Source organism: Macaca fascicularis, chromosome 3 (genome assembly GCF_037993035.2).
Source record: "Macaca fascicularis isolate 582-1 chromosome 3, T2T-MFA8v1.1".
NCBI classification, from domain to species: Eukaryota; Metazoa; Chordata; class Mammalia; order Primates; family Cercopithecidae; genus Macaca; species Macaca fascicularis.
In genome coordinates, this window is record NC_088377.1 from 83061627 (window position 1) to 83077187 (window position 15561).

At 45.2% G+C, this 15561-nt stretch overlaps 1 protein-coding gene across 30 annotated transcripts in view; it reads left to right on the forward strand.

Moving 5' to 3' along the window:
- TNS3 (tensin 3) overlaps positions 1-15561 on the forward strand; it is a 309070-nt gene that overhangs the window by 151000 nt on the left and 142509 nt on the right. For all 30 annotated transcript variants that reach the window (XM_005549633.4, XM_074035041.1, XM_065541982.2 and 27 more), the window contains 3 exons: positions 992-1114; positions 7652-7716; positions 11844-11927. In XM_005549633.4, coding sequence (XP_005549690.3) covers positions 992-1114; positions 7652-7716; positions 11844-11927 — 272 coding nt within the window. The remainder of the gene's footprint in view (positions 1-991; positions 1115-7651; positions 7717-11843; positions 11928-15561) is intronic.

Genomic DNA, 15561 nt, shown 5'->3' on the forward strand with positions numbered 1-15561 from the left:
AATTTTAAGACTGAGTCAACATAAGTTATGGTACATATGGCTGTGTATATTCTATATGTTGAAATATTTTGCAGCCATTAGAGTAACAAAGCAGAAACATGATAAGTTGCTTATTTTAATACTAGTTAATAATAGTATAGAATTTATTTATAATAGTATCTCAATTATGCTAAATGTACATAGAAAAGAGACTAAGGGATTCATGAAAACGTTGTAGTGGTTATCTTTGAGTGGTGGCAGGGATAGTGACTTTTCCTACTTCCTGGCAGTTTTCTGAAATTTCCGACAATTTTACACTATTTCCACGACTTTCATCATAAGATAGAGCTCCTTGTCCTCGCCCACTGACAAAAGGAAATCAAAGGAAAAACAACTCCCCCGTGTGGCCACTGTGGGCCACTGTGGACTTGTGTGAGCCTCGGGAGGCTCAGAGCTGCAGTTCTGCACAGAGTCTCTGTGTCCTTAGCATGGTGGTGATTTTCTTTGTCCAAGCACCAAACTTAATCAGGGTTTTGAAGGTGCTTCCTTCTTAAGTCCTGCCTTTCCAGGAGATTGTCTCTGACGTGTTGTCTGCACAGTGTGTAGGCGATGGCTGGCTGCCGTCTCCAAACTGGGATTTTAACCCCAGTGGGGAGATTTTGGCAGCAGCTTGGGCCTCGGACTCCTGTTTGAGACATCCCTGGACTGCGGCCCTCTTCACACAACCTGCACCATCAGCAACTCAAAGACCTTTCTAGAGTTGTTACCCCAGCTGCGGAAGAGCAGACGAGCCCCTGGAAGAAGCGGCATCACATGGGCAGTATAACGCTTTGTTTTTTCTTCCCAGTGAAGGAAGTGCGGGTCCTCATGCTCACTGAGTTTTAGAAAAGGGTCACCCAGCATGCTCTTTACTCCCAAATGAAATACGTCGATGATGAAAGAAGTCATTGTGAGATGGCCTCAGAAGGTTTCAGGAAATGGAAACTGAGGAAGCTCCCCTCTCTTGTTGCAGATCATGGATGTGGGCTGGCCAGAACTCCACGCACCGCCCCTGGATAAGATGTGCACCATATGCAAGGCGCAGGAGTCTTGGCTGAACAGCGACCCCCAGCATGTGGTCGTCATTCACTGCAGGGTGAGCGCACCCACCTCTCACATTTGGGGGTCTGGCTGGGCTTCAGCCCTTGGAGTTGCGATGGAGAACAGTGCTGCATCGGAGCACATTTCCACTTTGAGCTGGTGTCATGTGCTCCTTATGGGTGTGTTTTTAGGTTTTTCTACTTGCTCTTAGAGAGTGAAACAGAGTTATCACACCTCCCCAAGTTCGGCTTTAGAATTTATAGGATTACGGTCCCTGAATGTGTAGCTGGACATTTGAAACTGTTGACCCCAAATTGACCACGGTTATGAGAGTAAATTGTTTCATTTTTGTTGAATTTTATTTTTCATGGAAAGCTCTCCTTTTTAAAAGAGCTACGCCCTTTTCAGATGGACTGTGTCAGACTTTTCATGCCGTCTGAGTTACGGTAATCAGTTGATGGACTAGATGATGATATGATGCCTTTGCAGTAAACATGTCGACCTTTCCAAGTGGAGCCATTGCAGTGCAGACATGGCCTGTGCATCTTCACAGAGTGGCCAGGACTGTCTGTGTGTCAGCCCCGGCAGGCTTGGTGGGTGCTGGCAGCCTGGGTGCATAACTGACGGGCACTCCTCCTCCTGGCTGCCTCAGGTTCCTTCCATGCTTCCTCCTCCCACCTTCTGGGATCTTTTGTCTTAATTCCCAGTTTTCTCAGCTGCTTTGTACTGCTCCTCAAATGTGATTGGTGTTGAAAGGGGTTGGACTGAAAGCAAACTTACTGAGGGGTAAGTGTGTGAAGCTTAACCCTCCTGCTGGAAACGTACTATTAGAGTAAAGTTCTTATCCCAGTCACACCTTGAGTCAGGGAGGAATTCTCTGGGAAAGGATGTAGCCAGTGGGCTGGGGTAACTGTTCGTTAATGGGCAGCTCCCTATTTTGTGTGTTTGACAAAGCATTCTTAGGACCATCAAAGTATCTAGGAAGGGCTGACGGTTCAAGACAGAAGTGTGTGTGTGTGTGTGTGTGATTTATTCTTCCAGACTCTTTCACACTAAAAAACTGCACAGAAATCCATTGTATTATGGAATTTAGTTTGAAAGAAGCTTCCCTTTGAGTTATATTAGACTCTCATTATATCTTTCCTGCAAAGTCACTAGGTAGGCCGGCTTGTGGGTGATGTTTACAGCTGTAAGGCATTTGATGACCACTCGATGTGCAGGAAACTTCCATCAGGGGAACACAGATGTTATTTGCGTCTCTCTGGTGTTGTCTCTTTCCTCACATCTACCTTGATCATATTTTCCCCCTAAATGGACAGGTACACACTTTAGGACCACCAAATTATCTATGATGACCTGATCTTTTCAAGTATTATGTTAAATTATGGATTCTCCGCCCAAATTGTGTTTTGGTGCAAACTAAGAGAGAGAAGGAGAGAGAGAGAGAGAGACAGACTTTTAAATAAATATAATTCTTGTTAATTAAAACAACCTATGCTTTTCAGGCTTGGTGTGGTGATTTTGACACAGTGAGCCTGATATTGATGGATCATCATTGCCTGGGATCACGTAGTAAGCTGTTCTGAGCAGCATTTCTGACTTACGAGCCTGGGCCCAGCAGCAGCACCTGTGGAAAGTGCAGGTTCTAGGGCGCACCCAGAACGCTGCCAGCTGCATTGTCAGAAGACTCTTGGAGTTGCTGTACTTGAAAAGTGCCACCCTTGGCCATTTATTCCATTTTAATTGTTGTTCACTTCAATTTTTTAATGAAATTGAAAGAAATGATGAGATTATTTAAAACATATAGGTGTCAGTGAGGACTCCCTAGAGCTTTCTAAAATGCATCCTTTCACTAAGCAACTTTGGGCTTTCTGGACAGCTCTTGTTAGTGGAATTCATGGGAACATGTTGAAACTTCTCAGAAGTGATTTGCTAATCACTTGCCCTCTTCTGGTGCCATGTAAACCATTTTTGAAACGCTTAGAAATTGTGCCCTGAGAGATAAGCCCTCTTTTAATTTGAAATTGCTGATGTCGATGTTAACAGAAGTTCATCATCATCACTGCGGGGGTGAAATCGCTGACATGTGCCGAAATCCGCCTGCTTTGCAGAATGCGCGTTTCCTTCCACACATGCCAGGAATTTCTAGCATAGCTGGGCCTGTCTCAGCCTGGGCGGGAACAGAGTAAGGGTCGGTCCTGCTGTGCTTCCCGTTCTGCTGTGTGATGCAGAGGCTTGTGTTTGTGTGGGTGTGTGCAGTCTCCTCCTCACCCCTCCACACCCTGGTTATTGATTGACCAGAAATGGCCTGCAGTTCTTTTGGGAGATTTCATCCATGCCATACCTTTTGTTTCTCAGTCCATGGTGAAGAATACCCACAGAAAATTGTGCAATTAGTGATTCTATGATTTTTACTAAGAATAGTTCCAAGTCCAAAAGAATGGTGCTTGTGCTAAAACATAACAGCCCATGAACCTATCATGCCCTTTTGTGTTTTCTACAACCTGTGAGCTAAGAGCTGTATTTACATGAACATTATATGAAGGTGTTCTACTTCAGTTCCATATGTAAAGTTTGAGTGGAACATGGCCACCTCTTATCTGTTCACGTACATCCATATCTGCTTCCGCCCACACTGCAGGAGTAGATTTCAATAGTGGAAACAAGACCTTGCAGCCTGCAAAGCCTTAAATACTTACTATTGCATTAAGAAAGACCTCATATCAGGGTACTGCTGGCCTTGTAAAATGAGTTTGAAAGTGTTTGCATTTCTTCAGCTTTCTGGCAGAGTTTGCATTAGTCTGTTTTCTGTTACTTATAACAGAATACGTGAAACTGGGTAATTTGTAAAGAAAAGGAATTTATTTCTTAATATTTATAGGGGCTGAGATGTCCGAGCTCAAGGGGTTGCATCTGGTGAGAGCCTTCTTGCTGTTGGGGACTCTGCAGAGTCCTGAGGCTGCATGGGGCATCACATGGCGAGGGCTCCTGTGATAACCCGTTAACCCATTAGTTAATTAATCCACAGCTGTATTAACCCATTCATGAAGGCAAGGTTCCTCATGACCCAGTCATCTCTTAAAGGCCTTACCACTCAATACTGCCGCATTGGAGATTAAATTTTAACATGAGTTTTGGAAGGGGCTGATATTTAAACCATAGCAAAGTTCTCTCTTTTTTTCAGTGATGGAATTCATCAGTTAAGTAACCAGGTCCTGGGCTTTTCTTTGATGGGAAAGTTTATATTACTGATTCAGTCTCCTTACTTGTTACTGTTTTGTTCAGATTTTCTGTTTCTTCATGATTCAGTCTTGGTAGGTTGTATGTGTCTAGGAATTTATGAGGTTATTACAGGTTATCCAATTTATTGCTGCATAATTGTTCATAGTATTTTTGTGTTTCTTGGTGTCTTACATGACATCAGTTATGATGACTGCTCTTTCATTTCTGATTTTGAGTTTTCTCTTTTTATCTTAGTCTAGGTAAAGGTTTGTCAATTTTGTTAGTCTTCAGAAAACGCAACTGTTAGTTTTCTTGATCTTTACTATTGTTTTTCTAGTCTCTCCTTTATTTGTTTCTGCTCCGATCTTTGTTTTATCCTTCCTTTACTAATTTGGGGTTTAGTTTGTTCTTTGCTCCTTTAGGTGCAACATTAGGTTTTTTGTTTTGTTTTGTTTTTTGAGATGGAGTCTCGCTCTGTCACCATGCTGGAGTGCAGTAGTGCAGTGGTGTGATCTCGGCTCACTGCAACCTCTGATTCCCTGGTTCAAGCGATTCTCCTGCCTCAGCCTCCTGAGTAGCTGGGATTACAGGCACATGCCACCACACCCAGCTAATTTTTGTATTTTTAATAGAGACGGGGTTTCACCATGTTGGCCAGGATGGTCTTGATCTTCTGACCTCGTGATCCACCCACCCTGGCCTTCCAAAATGCTGGAATTACAGGTGTGAGCCACCACGCCCAGCCTAACATTAGGTTTTTTTATTTGAGAGTTTTTTCCTCTTTGACATAGGCATTTATTGCCATAAACTTTCCTCTTACAACTGCTTTTGCTGCACCCCATAAGTTTTCGTGTGTTATGTTTCAGTTTTTGTGTTTCTCAAAATATTTCCAAATCTCTCTTTTGATTTTTTTTCTTTAACCCAATAGTTATTTAGGAGTATGTTGTTTAATTTTCATAAACTTGTGAATTTTCCAAGATTCCTCCTGTTATTGATTTCTAGTTTCATGCCACTATGGTCAGAAATGATACTTGAGGCCAGGCGTGGTGGCTCATGCCTATAATCCCAGCACTTTGGGAGGCCAAGGCAGGCAGATCAGTTGAGATCAGGAGTTCGAGACCAGCCTGGCCAACATGACGAAACCCCATCTGTACTAAAAATACAAAAAAATTAGCTGGGTGTGGTGTCAGCACCTGTATTCCCTGCTACTCGGGAAGCTGAGGCACGAGAATCGCTTGAACCCAGGCAGTAGAGATTGCAGTGAGCTGAGATCATGCCACTGTACTCCTGCCTGGATGACAGAGTGAGACTCCATGCCCCCAAAAAATAAAAATTAAAAAAAAAAAGATACTGGATAATTCTTAAATTAAGAATTCTTTTTAAATTCTTTAAGGTTTGTTCTGTGGCCTAATGTGCCATCTATCCTGGAGAACTTTCTGTGTGCACTTGAGAAGAATGGGCATTGTGATGTGATGTTCTGTATATGTCTGTAAGGTCTATTTGGTCTAAAGTACAGGTTGAGTACCCTGTTTTCTTATTGGTTTTCTGTCTAGGTGATCTGTCCATTGTTGAAAATGGGGTACTAAAGTCCCCTATGGTTGTGGTATTTCTATCTGTCCCTTCAGATCTTTTAATATTTGCTCTATAGGCTGGGCGCGGTGGCTCATGCCTGTAATCCCAGCACTTTGGGAGGCCGAGGCGGGCGGATCACCTGATGTCGGGAGTTCGAGATCAGCCTAATCAACGTGGAGCCACCCCGTTTCTATTAAAAATACAAAAAATTAACTGGGCATGGTGATGCATGCCTGTAATTCCAGCTACTCAGGTGGCTGAGGCAGGAGAATTGCTTGAACTCGGGAGGCGAAGGTTGCGGTGAGCCGAGATGGTGCCATTGCACTCCAGCCTGGGCAAGAAGAGTGAAACTCTGTCTCAAAAAAAAAAAACAAAAAAACAAACAAAAAAACCCACTTGCTTTATATATCCATAAATAGTGCCACAAAAGCAATTGATAATGGGGTGAATGTCGCCACCATGTGTGCCTGTTTTGGCTGAGGTGCTGTTTCTTTGTAGGTGAATTGCTGTCAAATATAGTTTTATGCAAGAAGCATACTAGTAGCCATACCGTTAATAACTGCACGTGCCAGGATTCATCTGCAAAGAGTGTGTCAAGTGCCTGCATTGAGTATCTATAAGGCATGCTCTTGACTTTCACTGACAGAGAGAAGGATGCTCCTGGGTGACATTCATGTATGACTGGGCTTATCAGAATTGTGACTTGAATTTGATCAGTAGTTTCTTCTCAAGAAGTTAGGGAGCTACATATTAGAGGCCCTGCCATTTTGGCTTTATGTGATTCCAGATCAGGGATTGGCAAATATTTTTAAAAAGAGCCAGATTGTATTTTACGCTTTGCAGGCCCCATGGTCTTGCTGCAAATACTCAAATCTACCCCTGCAGTGAGGGTGGAAGCAGCCCTGGATGTAGGTAAACAGATGGGAGTGGCCATGTTCTAGTCAGACTTTGTGTGTGGACACTGAAATCTGAACACATTTTCACATGGCATGGAATCTTATCTTTTCAAAATTTTCCCTCAATGGTTTGAAAATGTAAAAATGACTCACAGCTCACAAGTTGTGGGAAAGTAGGTAATGGGCAGAAGTAGCTCCTGGGCTGTGGTTTGCAATCGGCTGTTGTAGGTTGTAAGAGTATGTTCTCGAAGGTGGCGCTCTGTGGCTCTGGATTGGCCTGTCCAGTTTCTGCTTCTCCTGCTGGTGTTGCTGGTTTGTGGGCTGGGCTGTTGGTGTCTGTGGTTATGGTTTGAGTGAGTCCTTTTCAGAACGTCTGCCTGGGACAGTGGTTCCTCTGTGTGTAATGAGGGTGGGCTACAGGGCTATAGCTGGAGCTCAGGTGCTGGCAGTGCTGCCAGTAAGCTGGAATCTATGTTCCACTCATGCTGAGCTGTGTGTGCAGCCCTGATCATTATCAGCCCGTGAGCAGGCAGGCGTTCACTTCTGTCTGACCTGGATAATTAAGTCATGCTAATTGCTGCAGCTCCTGGCACAGTTTCTTCCAGCCTAATTGGGTGAAATGACAGGCAGATGCTATGTTGATCTGCCCTCCTGGGCTTCTACGGCTGCTCCAGTTAGCACCCTCTCTTACTGTTTGCACCCAGCGTGCAGGTTCCCTGTTGCAGAGACTCCAGTTGCCCTGGGTACTGACTCTCCCAGACCGGAAGGCTGCGGGTGATGCTGGCCTAACCTCCAAAGCAAGCTTTCTATTATTTTGTCCACTAGTGAGTCTTTTCCTGTTCTAATTACATCTCTGCTGTGGGATTTCAGAGAAAATCAGCTCATGTTTTTGTCTCCTGCAGGGTGGGAAAGGACGCATAGGAGTGGTCATATCGTCCTACATGCATTTCACCAACGTCTCAGCCAGGTAGGATGAAGATGTCAACTCGCTGTCTTGAGGTGCTAAAAGCGGAGCCTGCATGGGACTGAAGGCTGCTTGGGAGCTGTTCTGGGCACCAAGGGCTCGGCTGACCTGTGTTTCCCATCCCCCAGTGCTGGGGTGGTCAGTGCCTGGAAACCCAGCTTCCAGTTAGGCGTTTACACTTGTGAAAGTGGCATTTTCCAGGTTGGGTGGCTATGTATGATTGATTCTAAGTACTTCCATGGAGGCATTAAAAAAATAAGTGGCCCCACTGTCCCTTATTCTCTAATAGAGAATTCTTTAATAAAGAATAACAGAGGTAAAAGTCACCATTATGAAAATTAAGAACAGAGTGGTCTCACTAAATCAGTTCATACCTTGTATATAATGATGGTGACAGCCACCTCTTTTGCAGGCACTGGGCCTCTGGGAAGTATGCTGAATATTTTCCTTTTCTTCCTGAATTCTCCTAACTAACCCATGAAGCAGTTACTGTCATTCCCATTGCGTGGGTGAGGGAAGCGAGGCTCAGAGGAGCCAGGCAGCTTGCTCATGATCTCACAGCCCAGGAGTGGGGAGCCAGATCTCGGCTGGTTTCCATGAGATGGAACTGTAATCGTGGAGACTTTGGAGGTGCCACCCGGGTCCCCTTAGCCAGGCATGACACAAACATGGTAGGGCCACAAGGACCTCAGTCCTATGCCCATCCTCCTGGCCCTGGGCAGCTGTGGTGTACACTCTGGACCCTTCCCAGAATGCAGATCTTCACTCACGCTGAAATGCAGTGCAGAAAATAACATTATTTGTGGGGTCTGCATTTGCATCTGCCCTGTCTTCTCAATGGCCTCTTTGTAAAGCCTGAGCTTTCCATTCTGAGGAAATAGAAGCTTATTCATATCAGCCAATAAACCTTTTCCTTTCTAGCACCAAGGAGTGAAATTTGACTTTCTGAATGTTTCCTCTGGAAACCAGTTGGGGAGTTGGTGCCTGCCAGGGAGGAAACCAACCCCCAAGTGAAAATCAGCCACCCTCTTGGTGAGAATAATCATCGGTGTGTGTGTGTGCCAGGAAAATCGAGATTCCTGGGCACATCCATCCCTCAGTGATGCCAAAGACATTTGGTAGGTGACCAAACATAGCCTGGCTGGTTCTGGACAGAGACTGCCTCAGCATTTTTTTTTTTTCTTTTTAAGACAGAGTCTTGCTCCATTGCCCAGGTTGGCTCAATCTCGGCTCACTGCAACCTCCGCCTCCCAGGTTCAAGCTATTCTCCTGCCTCAGCCTCCTGAGTAGCTGGGATTATGGGTGCGTCCCACCATGCACAGCTATTTTTTTGTATTTTTAGTAGAGATGGGGTTTCACCATGTTGGCCAGGCTGGTCTTGAACTCCTGACCTCAGGTGGTCATTTACCTCGGCCTGCCAAAGTGCTGGGATTACAGGCGTGAGCCACCGCGCCCAGCCACACCTAAGCATTTCTATCCCCAGCAAAGTCGTATTGCCTGAACCAAAGTTCCATGCACTGTAGATAGTCCTGAATTTTTGGAGAAGGGTAAATGTCTAAGGACTAAAAGCACACCTTTGACACTCTTGCTACAAACTCTGTTTTCTCTTAATAGTCAATATGTATTTCAACTGCATGCATCAGGCAATTTACCTGAATGATCTAAGCCTCAGCATACCTGGAAAATGATGGTAGTCCTACTTCCCAGAATGTTGTGACAGTTCACCATATCATTGCACAAAAAGCACTTAGAACAGCATCGGTACTCGGGTTATTGGCTGTCATTAATGCTGCTGTGATTAGTAGGAGTAATAGTATTAAGTGCCTTTCAACTAAATGCGCTGATACTACATACTTTTTGTGACTTGCTTTTCTACATTAATATCATTTTATACGCATCATTCCCGGACATCATTTCAGTGGCAGCATAGCCCTTTATTCAATGGATATGTTATGTATTTAAGCATTTGCTGATTTTGCCTATCCAAGTTGCTTCCAGTTGTGTGTGTGTGTGTGTGTGTGTGTGTGTGTGTGTGTTTAAGACGGAGTCTCACTCTGTCGCTGGGGCTAGAGTGCAGTGGCGTGATCTTGGCTCACTGTAACCTCCACCTCCCGGGTTCACGTGATTCTCCTGCCTCAGCCTCTCGAGTAGCTGTGATGATAGGTGCCCGCCACTATGCCTAGCTAATTTTTTGTATTTTTAGTAGAGATGTGGTTTCACCATGTTGGCCAGGCTGGTCTTGAACTCCTGACCTTGTGATTCACCTACCTTGGCCTCCCAAGTGTTTTTTTTTTAAATTTAGGTTGCTTCCAGTTGTTTTCTACTGCAAAGCATGCCATGATGAACACATTCTTATACATACATCTGTGATCATCTCTACAATGTTCCCTCTTAGATTATATTCCAGAAGTAGAGTAATCCCAGATAGCACAAGCACACATTTGAGGTCTTTATCAAAAACTGCAAACAGAAGAAAACAGAAACTTCAAGTCACCAGAAAAGAACATTCTTGTATCAACACCATAAAAATAGAGTTACAACGACACAACCAGTACTAATATTATTACTACCAATAATATTACTATGGAAAATAAACCTTGGTCAAAATGTATTCTCAGCATTTAATAAAACAAGGAATTCCAGAAAAAGGAATGCTTAAAAGTCACTGGGAGGCTATGGAGCTGCACTCTCCTGCTCAGTATGTGATGGACTCAGTGCTAAAGTGGGCCCTTCTGTTTGTGACTGCCCTACCAGCACAGTCCCTTGCTAGCAAATGCACATAGCAAGTTGTCCATTTTATAGCATTCTGTGAAAGTCGTATCACACTCAACTTACTTTTGAGTATGTTTCTTTTTCCTCCTGCCTGTCTCTCTAGCTGTATTTTTGTGAAGTCCACAGTGCTTATGTACATCATTTTTCTAGAGGGGCATAGACACATTTTTCTAAGTAAAGGGGCACTTTATCAGGTTTTGTTGTTGTTGTTGTTTTGAGCTGGAGTCTCACTCTGTCACCCAGGCTGGAGTGCAATGGTGCGATCTCTGCTCACTACAATTTCCACCTCCTGGGTTCAAGTGATTCTCCTGCCTCAGCCTCCGGAGTAGCTGGGATTATAAGCACCCACCATCATGCTCGGGTAATTTTTATATTTTTAGTAGAGACTGGATTTCACCCTGTTGGCCAGGCTGGTCTTGAACTCCTGACCTCAGGTGATCCGCACCCCTTGGCCTCCCAAAGTGCTGGCATTACAGGCGTGAGCCACTGCACCTGGCCTATCAGGGTTTTAAGGAAGCATTTGGCCCAAGTGAGTTTGAATTGTTAAGACACCGCACTCATATTCCAGGATTTGTGCTGAAGTCAGATCAGGAAACCCCACGAATGCCCTGCTGTGAGGTTTCTGGAAGTTTCCGTCGGATACTACCTGTCAGCATTGTGGAGCTAGCATTGACGGTCAAATATGTTGTTGGAAGCAGGGTTACTTTCTATGGCAGTCACTTCAAAAACAGTGCTGCAGCCCCGAGGCCCCAGACACTTTTCCAACCCCAGTGCCCTGCGGCCTTCTCAAGCCCAGTCCTGGGAGTGACGTACTGGCGGGGCACAGGCTGGCCCACTTGTGTCCCGAGGGTGCCTCTTGGGACTTCATGGGGGAGTCCATTCCCTCTTGTGCTCTGGGTTGCTCCCTGCATCCTCGTGGTCCTGAGACTTGAGTCTACCTGGTATTCTCTCGCAGAGCCCACTTAAAAAGATCTTTATTTAGGAGGTAGGGTGGCCAAGGGACAGTTTTGGACACCAGCCCTACCACCTGCCTACTGAGAAGCCTCAGTTGGTTCTTCTGTAAGCTGGGTATTCAGCACTTTTAAGTATCCTACCTTTAGATAAGGTGCTGTTATTTCAGATGAGAATTCTGACCCTGCACTATGGCTCCCACTTTGAGCACAGTATATTCCTGAAGAGGAAATGAAATCTAAGAAGAGACAGGTGGATTGGGTATGCACAGGTGCAGCAAAGGGTCAAGCCGCTTGTGGGAGCTGGTCGCTTTGAACAGCCATGAGACACATCCCCCATCACACACCCACGTGGTGTGAGCTCCATTGAGTTGACTCTCTCTTTCTCTCTCTCTCTCTCCCCTCCAGTGCTGACCAGGCCCTTGACAGGTTTGCAATGAAGAAGTTTTATGATGACAAAGTTTCAGCTTTAATGCAGCCTTCCCAGAAACGGTATGTATACATCCCCAAAGCCAGAGTGAAGAGGTGAATGAAATTTTACATATAAAAATGCGAAAGCAGAAGAGGCATCTCCTCTGTCCCAACACCTAAATGGGATTCCTGGGTCCTGCTGAAGACTATGAAGTGGGTGGTGGGGGAGGCTTGTCTCTCCCACAGGTTAAGGACCAAGCCATCCTATGTGTCTGTAGTGAGAGAGCCCCCTATGCTTGCACTGACAGGTAGAGGGAGGACTTGCTCCAGTTGGCATCTTCCTCCCTTGCAGGGAGTGAGTTTTGATTTCCATTATTATGTTGGAACTTGGTTCGTTGGCTAGACCAGGGGTCAGTGAACTCTCTCTGCAACAGACTAGAGAGTGGATATTTTAGGCTTTGCAGGCTGCAGGATCTTTGTCGCAACTGTTCCAACATGAAAGCAGCTCTGGGCAATATGGAAATCAGAGAATGTGTCTACATTCCAGTAAAACTTTACTTACACAAACACATTAGCAGTTGCATTTGGCCAATTCTTGTAGCTGATCAGTTCCCTGAGGCCACGGAGTATTTTTCTGTCATGCTGCCCATCTCTCCCTTCTCTACTCCTGGGCATGGCCCCTGGAAAGTGCTCAGTAAGTGATGGGGAATAGCCATGGGGTGCAGAACTTTCTCCTTTTGCTGCCTGCCCCATCAGGCTGAGGTCAAGAGCCTGAGCAGGGCTGGCTGAGAGGCAGTGAGAAGGACCCACAGCTGGCTCCCCATCCAGGTGCACTTCCTCCACAGATGGTGACACCTAGAGCCATCCAGGTAGCTCCATGGCATATTTCAAAGCCCACAGCAGGAAATTTGTAGGAGAATTGCCAAGGCTATTGCCAAATGGTATTCCTCTTTGGAGACAGGTAGTTGCACACCCGGCCTTGTGTATGCAAGTTTTGATGCCTTGTATCTGTTTTCTCCAGTGCAACTGAGGGCTATGTCAGCGGACATGGGAGTAGACAGGCAGAAAGGGATTTCAAGCATCACCAGAGGCACCTTTTCCTTTGGTCTTGCTATTTCCAATGGCCTGGCTCTGTTTCTCTTGAAACCCGGTGCATGGGCTAGGGTGTGGGACCATGGTCAGCAACAGGCCCACATGCAATGCAAGTTGCGTGCAGAAAACCCAGCATTTTATAAAGTATTTTAGTTAAACAGTCACTTGGGTTTTTTTTTTTTTTAACCATAAAGTGTTATTTCTTTGTTGAACAGTTTCCAAAATCGTGACATTCACGTGACCTCCTGCATGGAAAATGAGGTATAAATAGGGAGTAACCCGTGCAGAATGCTTGGCACACAGGAAGTACAGCTGGCGTCTTTCCTTTTTTTTTTTTTGTTCTTATTTCTTACGGCACCAGCAGCTTCTTTATAACATTAAAAGAATATGGGAAAAGGGGGAAAATATCTCCTCATTTTCTTTTTTTTCTTTTTTCTTTTTTTGAAATAGGGTCTTGCTCTGTCACCTAGGCAGTAGTGCAGTGGTGCAATCTTGGCTCACTGCAGCCTCAATCTCCTGGGCTCAAGCAATTCTCCCACCTCAGCCTCTTGAGTAACTGAGACTATAGGCGCACGTCACCACGCCCAGCTAATTTTAAAATTTTTGTGGAGACAATGTCTCCCAGGTTGTGGTGGGAGGCTGTGTTGCCCAGGCTGGTCTTGAACCCCTGAGTTTGAATCTTCCTTCTGCCGTGGCTTCCCAAAATGCTGGGATTACGGGTGTGAGCCACAGTGCCCTGCTCTTCTCATGTTCCCACGCCCAAGGTTTTCATGAATCCTTCCCATCATTGCACATTTGAAGCCAGAGTATTTGCATTTTTTAATGTTTGCTGGATTTAATTTTACATTCCAAGGTTAATCCCTCTGTTCCTGAGATTAGGGAAATGCCCCTTACTCCTTGCTCTTTTCCTTTTATCTTGACCAGAGCCTGCATGAAAAGATGCTCACCAAATGGTAATCGAGTGTGTAAACAACTGAGTAAATGCATAAGATAAATCTGGAGGAAAGTTTGAGACCAGAAGAACGTGTGATGACAGCTTGTATGGGAATAGGCTCTATGATGGGAGGCTTCTCTGTTGTCCTGAATGGCCTGGGGAGTGGGATGGGTGCTCTGCAGGCTGTTTTAGGACTGAGCTCAAGAAATCATTTTAAAGTCACACTTGTAATAATCACTCTTGAGAATAATTAATTAGCGTGGAATTTGTGGCTGGGGAGCTCAGAAGTCTCAATAGCAACTCCGATGGGAGGTGAATCTTTGTTACCTTGCTTGTTACACTAAAATGCCATGGAGCAGTTGGCCCATGGAGCTGACCCATAAAACTTACATGTGTCCATGTAAGTTTTCTGTTTTTATACCTTCCTTGTCTTCAGCAAACCATGAGAAGCAGCTTGTTGACACCCCGGTGTGGCCTCCTGTTGGTGCTCATTACCACCATTGTGTTACTGAGGCACCCCTGAACTTCCTTACCTAAACTTGGAAGCCTTCCTCTTTGAGAAGTAGTTAAAAAGAAATACTGGGTGCGGCACAGTGACTCTAGCCTGTAATCCCAATTCTTTGGGAGGCTGAGACAGGACAATCCCTGAGTCCAGGAGTTTGACGCCTACCTTAGCAACACGGGAAGACCTCATCTCTATCCAAAAAAAAAAAAAAAAAAAATTAGCTGGATTTGATGGCACACACCTGTAGTCCCAGCTACTCTGGAAGCTGAGATGGGAGGATCCCTTGAACCCATGAGTTGGAGGTTACAGTGAGCTGTAATTGCCCCACTGCATGCCAGCCTGGATGACAGAGCTAGACCCTGTCTCCTCCTACCCCCCAAAAATCCTGGTATAGTTTTGGTTTATCATCAGCATCATGGAAATTAAAATTATTAATGTTTCTGACATCTCTTTTCTTTTCCACCTTTCCTTTCTTTCTGAGAGAGTTGAGACAGCAACACACGTTTCTTGGCCCCATCACTGAGTTAATAGGGAAAGTGACAGGAAGCCAGTTGTTTCTCTCAGGAGCTGAACTCTTCTGAGTGTTGCCTGCCAAGGTGACCCTGGGAGGCCCCAAGTGGGACTCACCTAAGACCATCAGTCATGTTGTCTATGCACATTTGGGTGTCTCTTTGAGGCAAAGGGAAGACAGACTAAACAAATGTCTTGGCATGCAGAAATCAGGATGTCCTAGAAATAATGCTATATAGTGTTACTGGTGGAAGGTATCAGAGTTACCAGCAGTGAATCCGTGAGGGTCTGCAGCAACCTCAGTTCTTGCCTGCTCGGAAGAAAGAATTTGACTGAGAGACATAAGGTAGAAAAAGAGACACAGGCAAGTTTCAGAGCTGGAGTGGAAGTTTATTTTAAAAGGCTTTAGAACAGGAAAGAAAGGAAAGTACGCTTAGAAGAGACTCAAGCGGGCACATGAAGGTCAAGTGCGGTGTTCAACCTTGGTCCTAGACTTTATAGACTGGCCCACTTCCCACGTCTTGTGCCCCTTTCCCATGATTCTTCCCTTAGGGTGGGCTGCCCGCATGCATACTGCCCTCCTTTTGCTTGGGAAGTGAGCACATGCAGTGTGTTTAGGAAGTTGTACGCATCCTATCTAAGGGTTTCTTCCCTTTTCTGGTGATGTGCCCCGA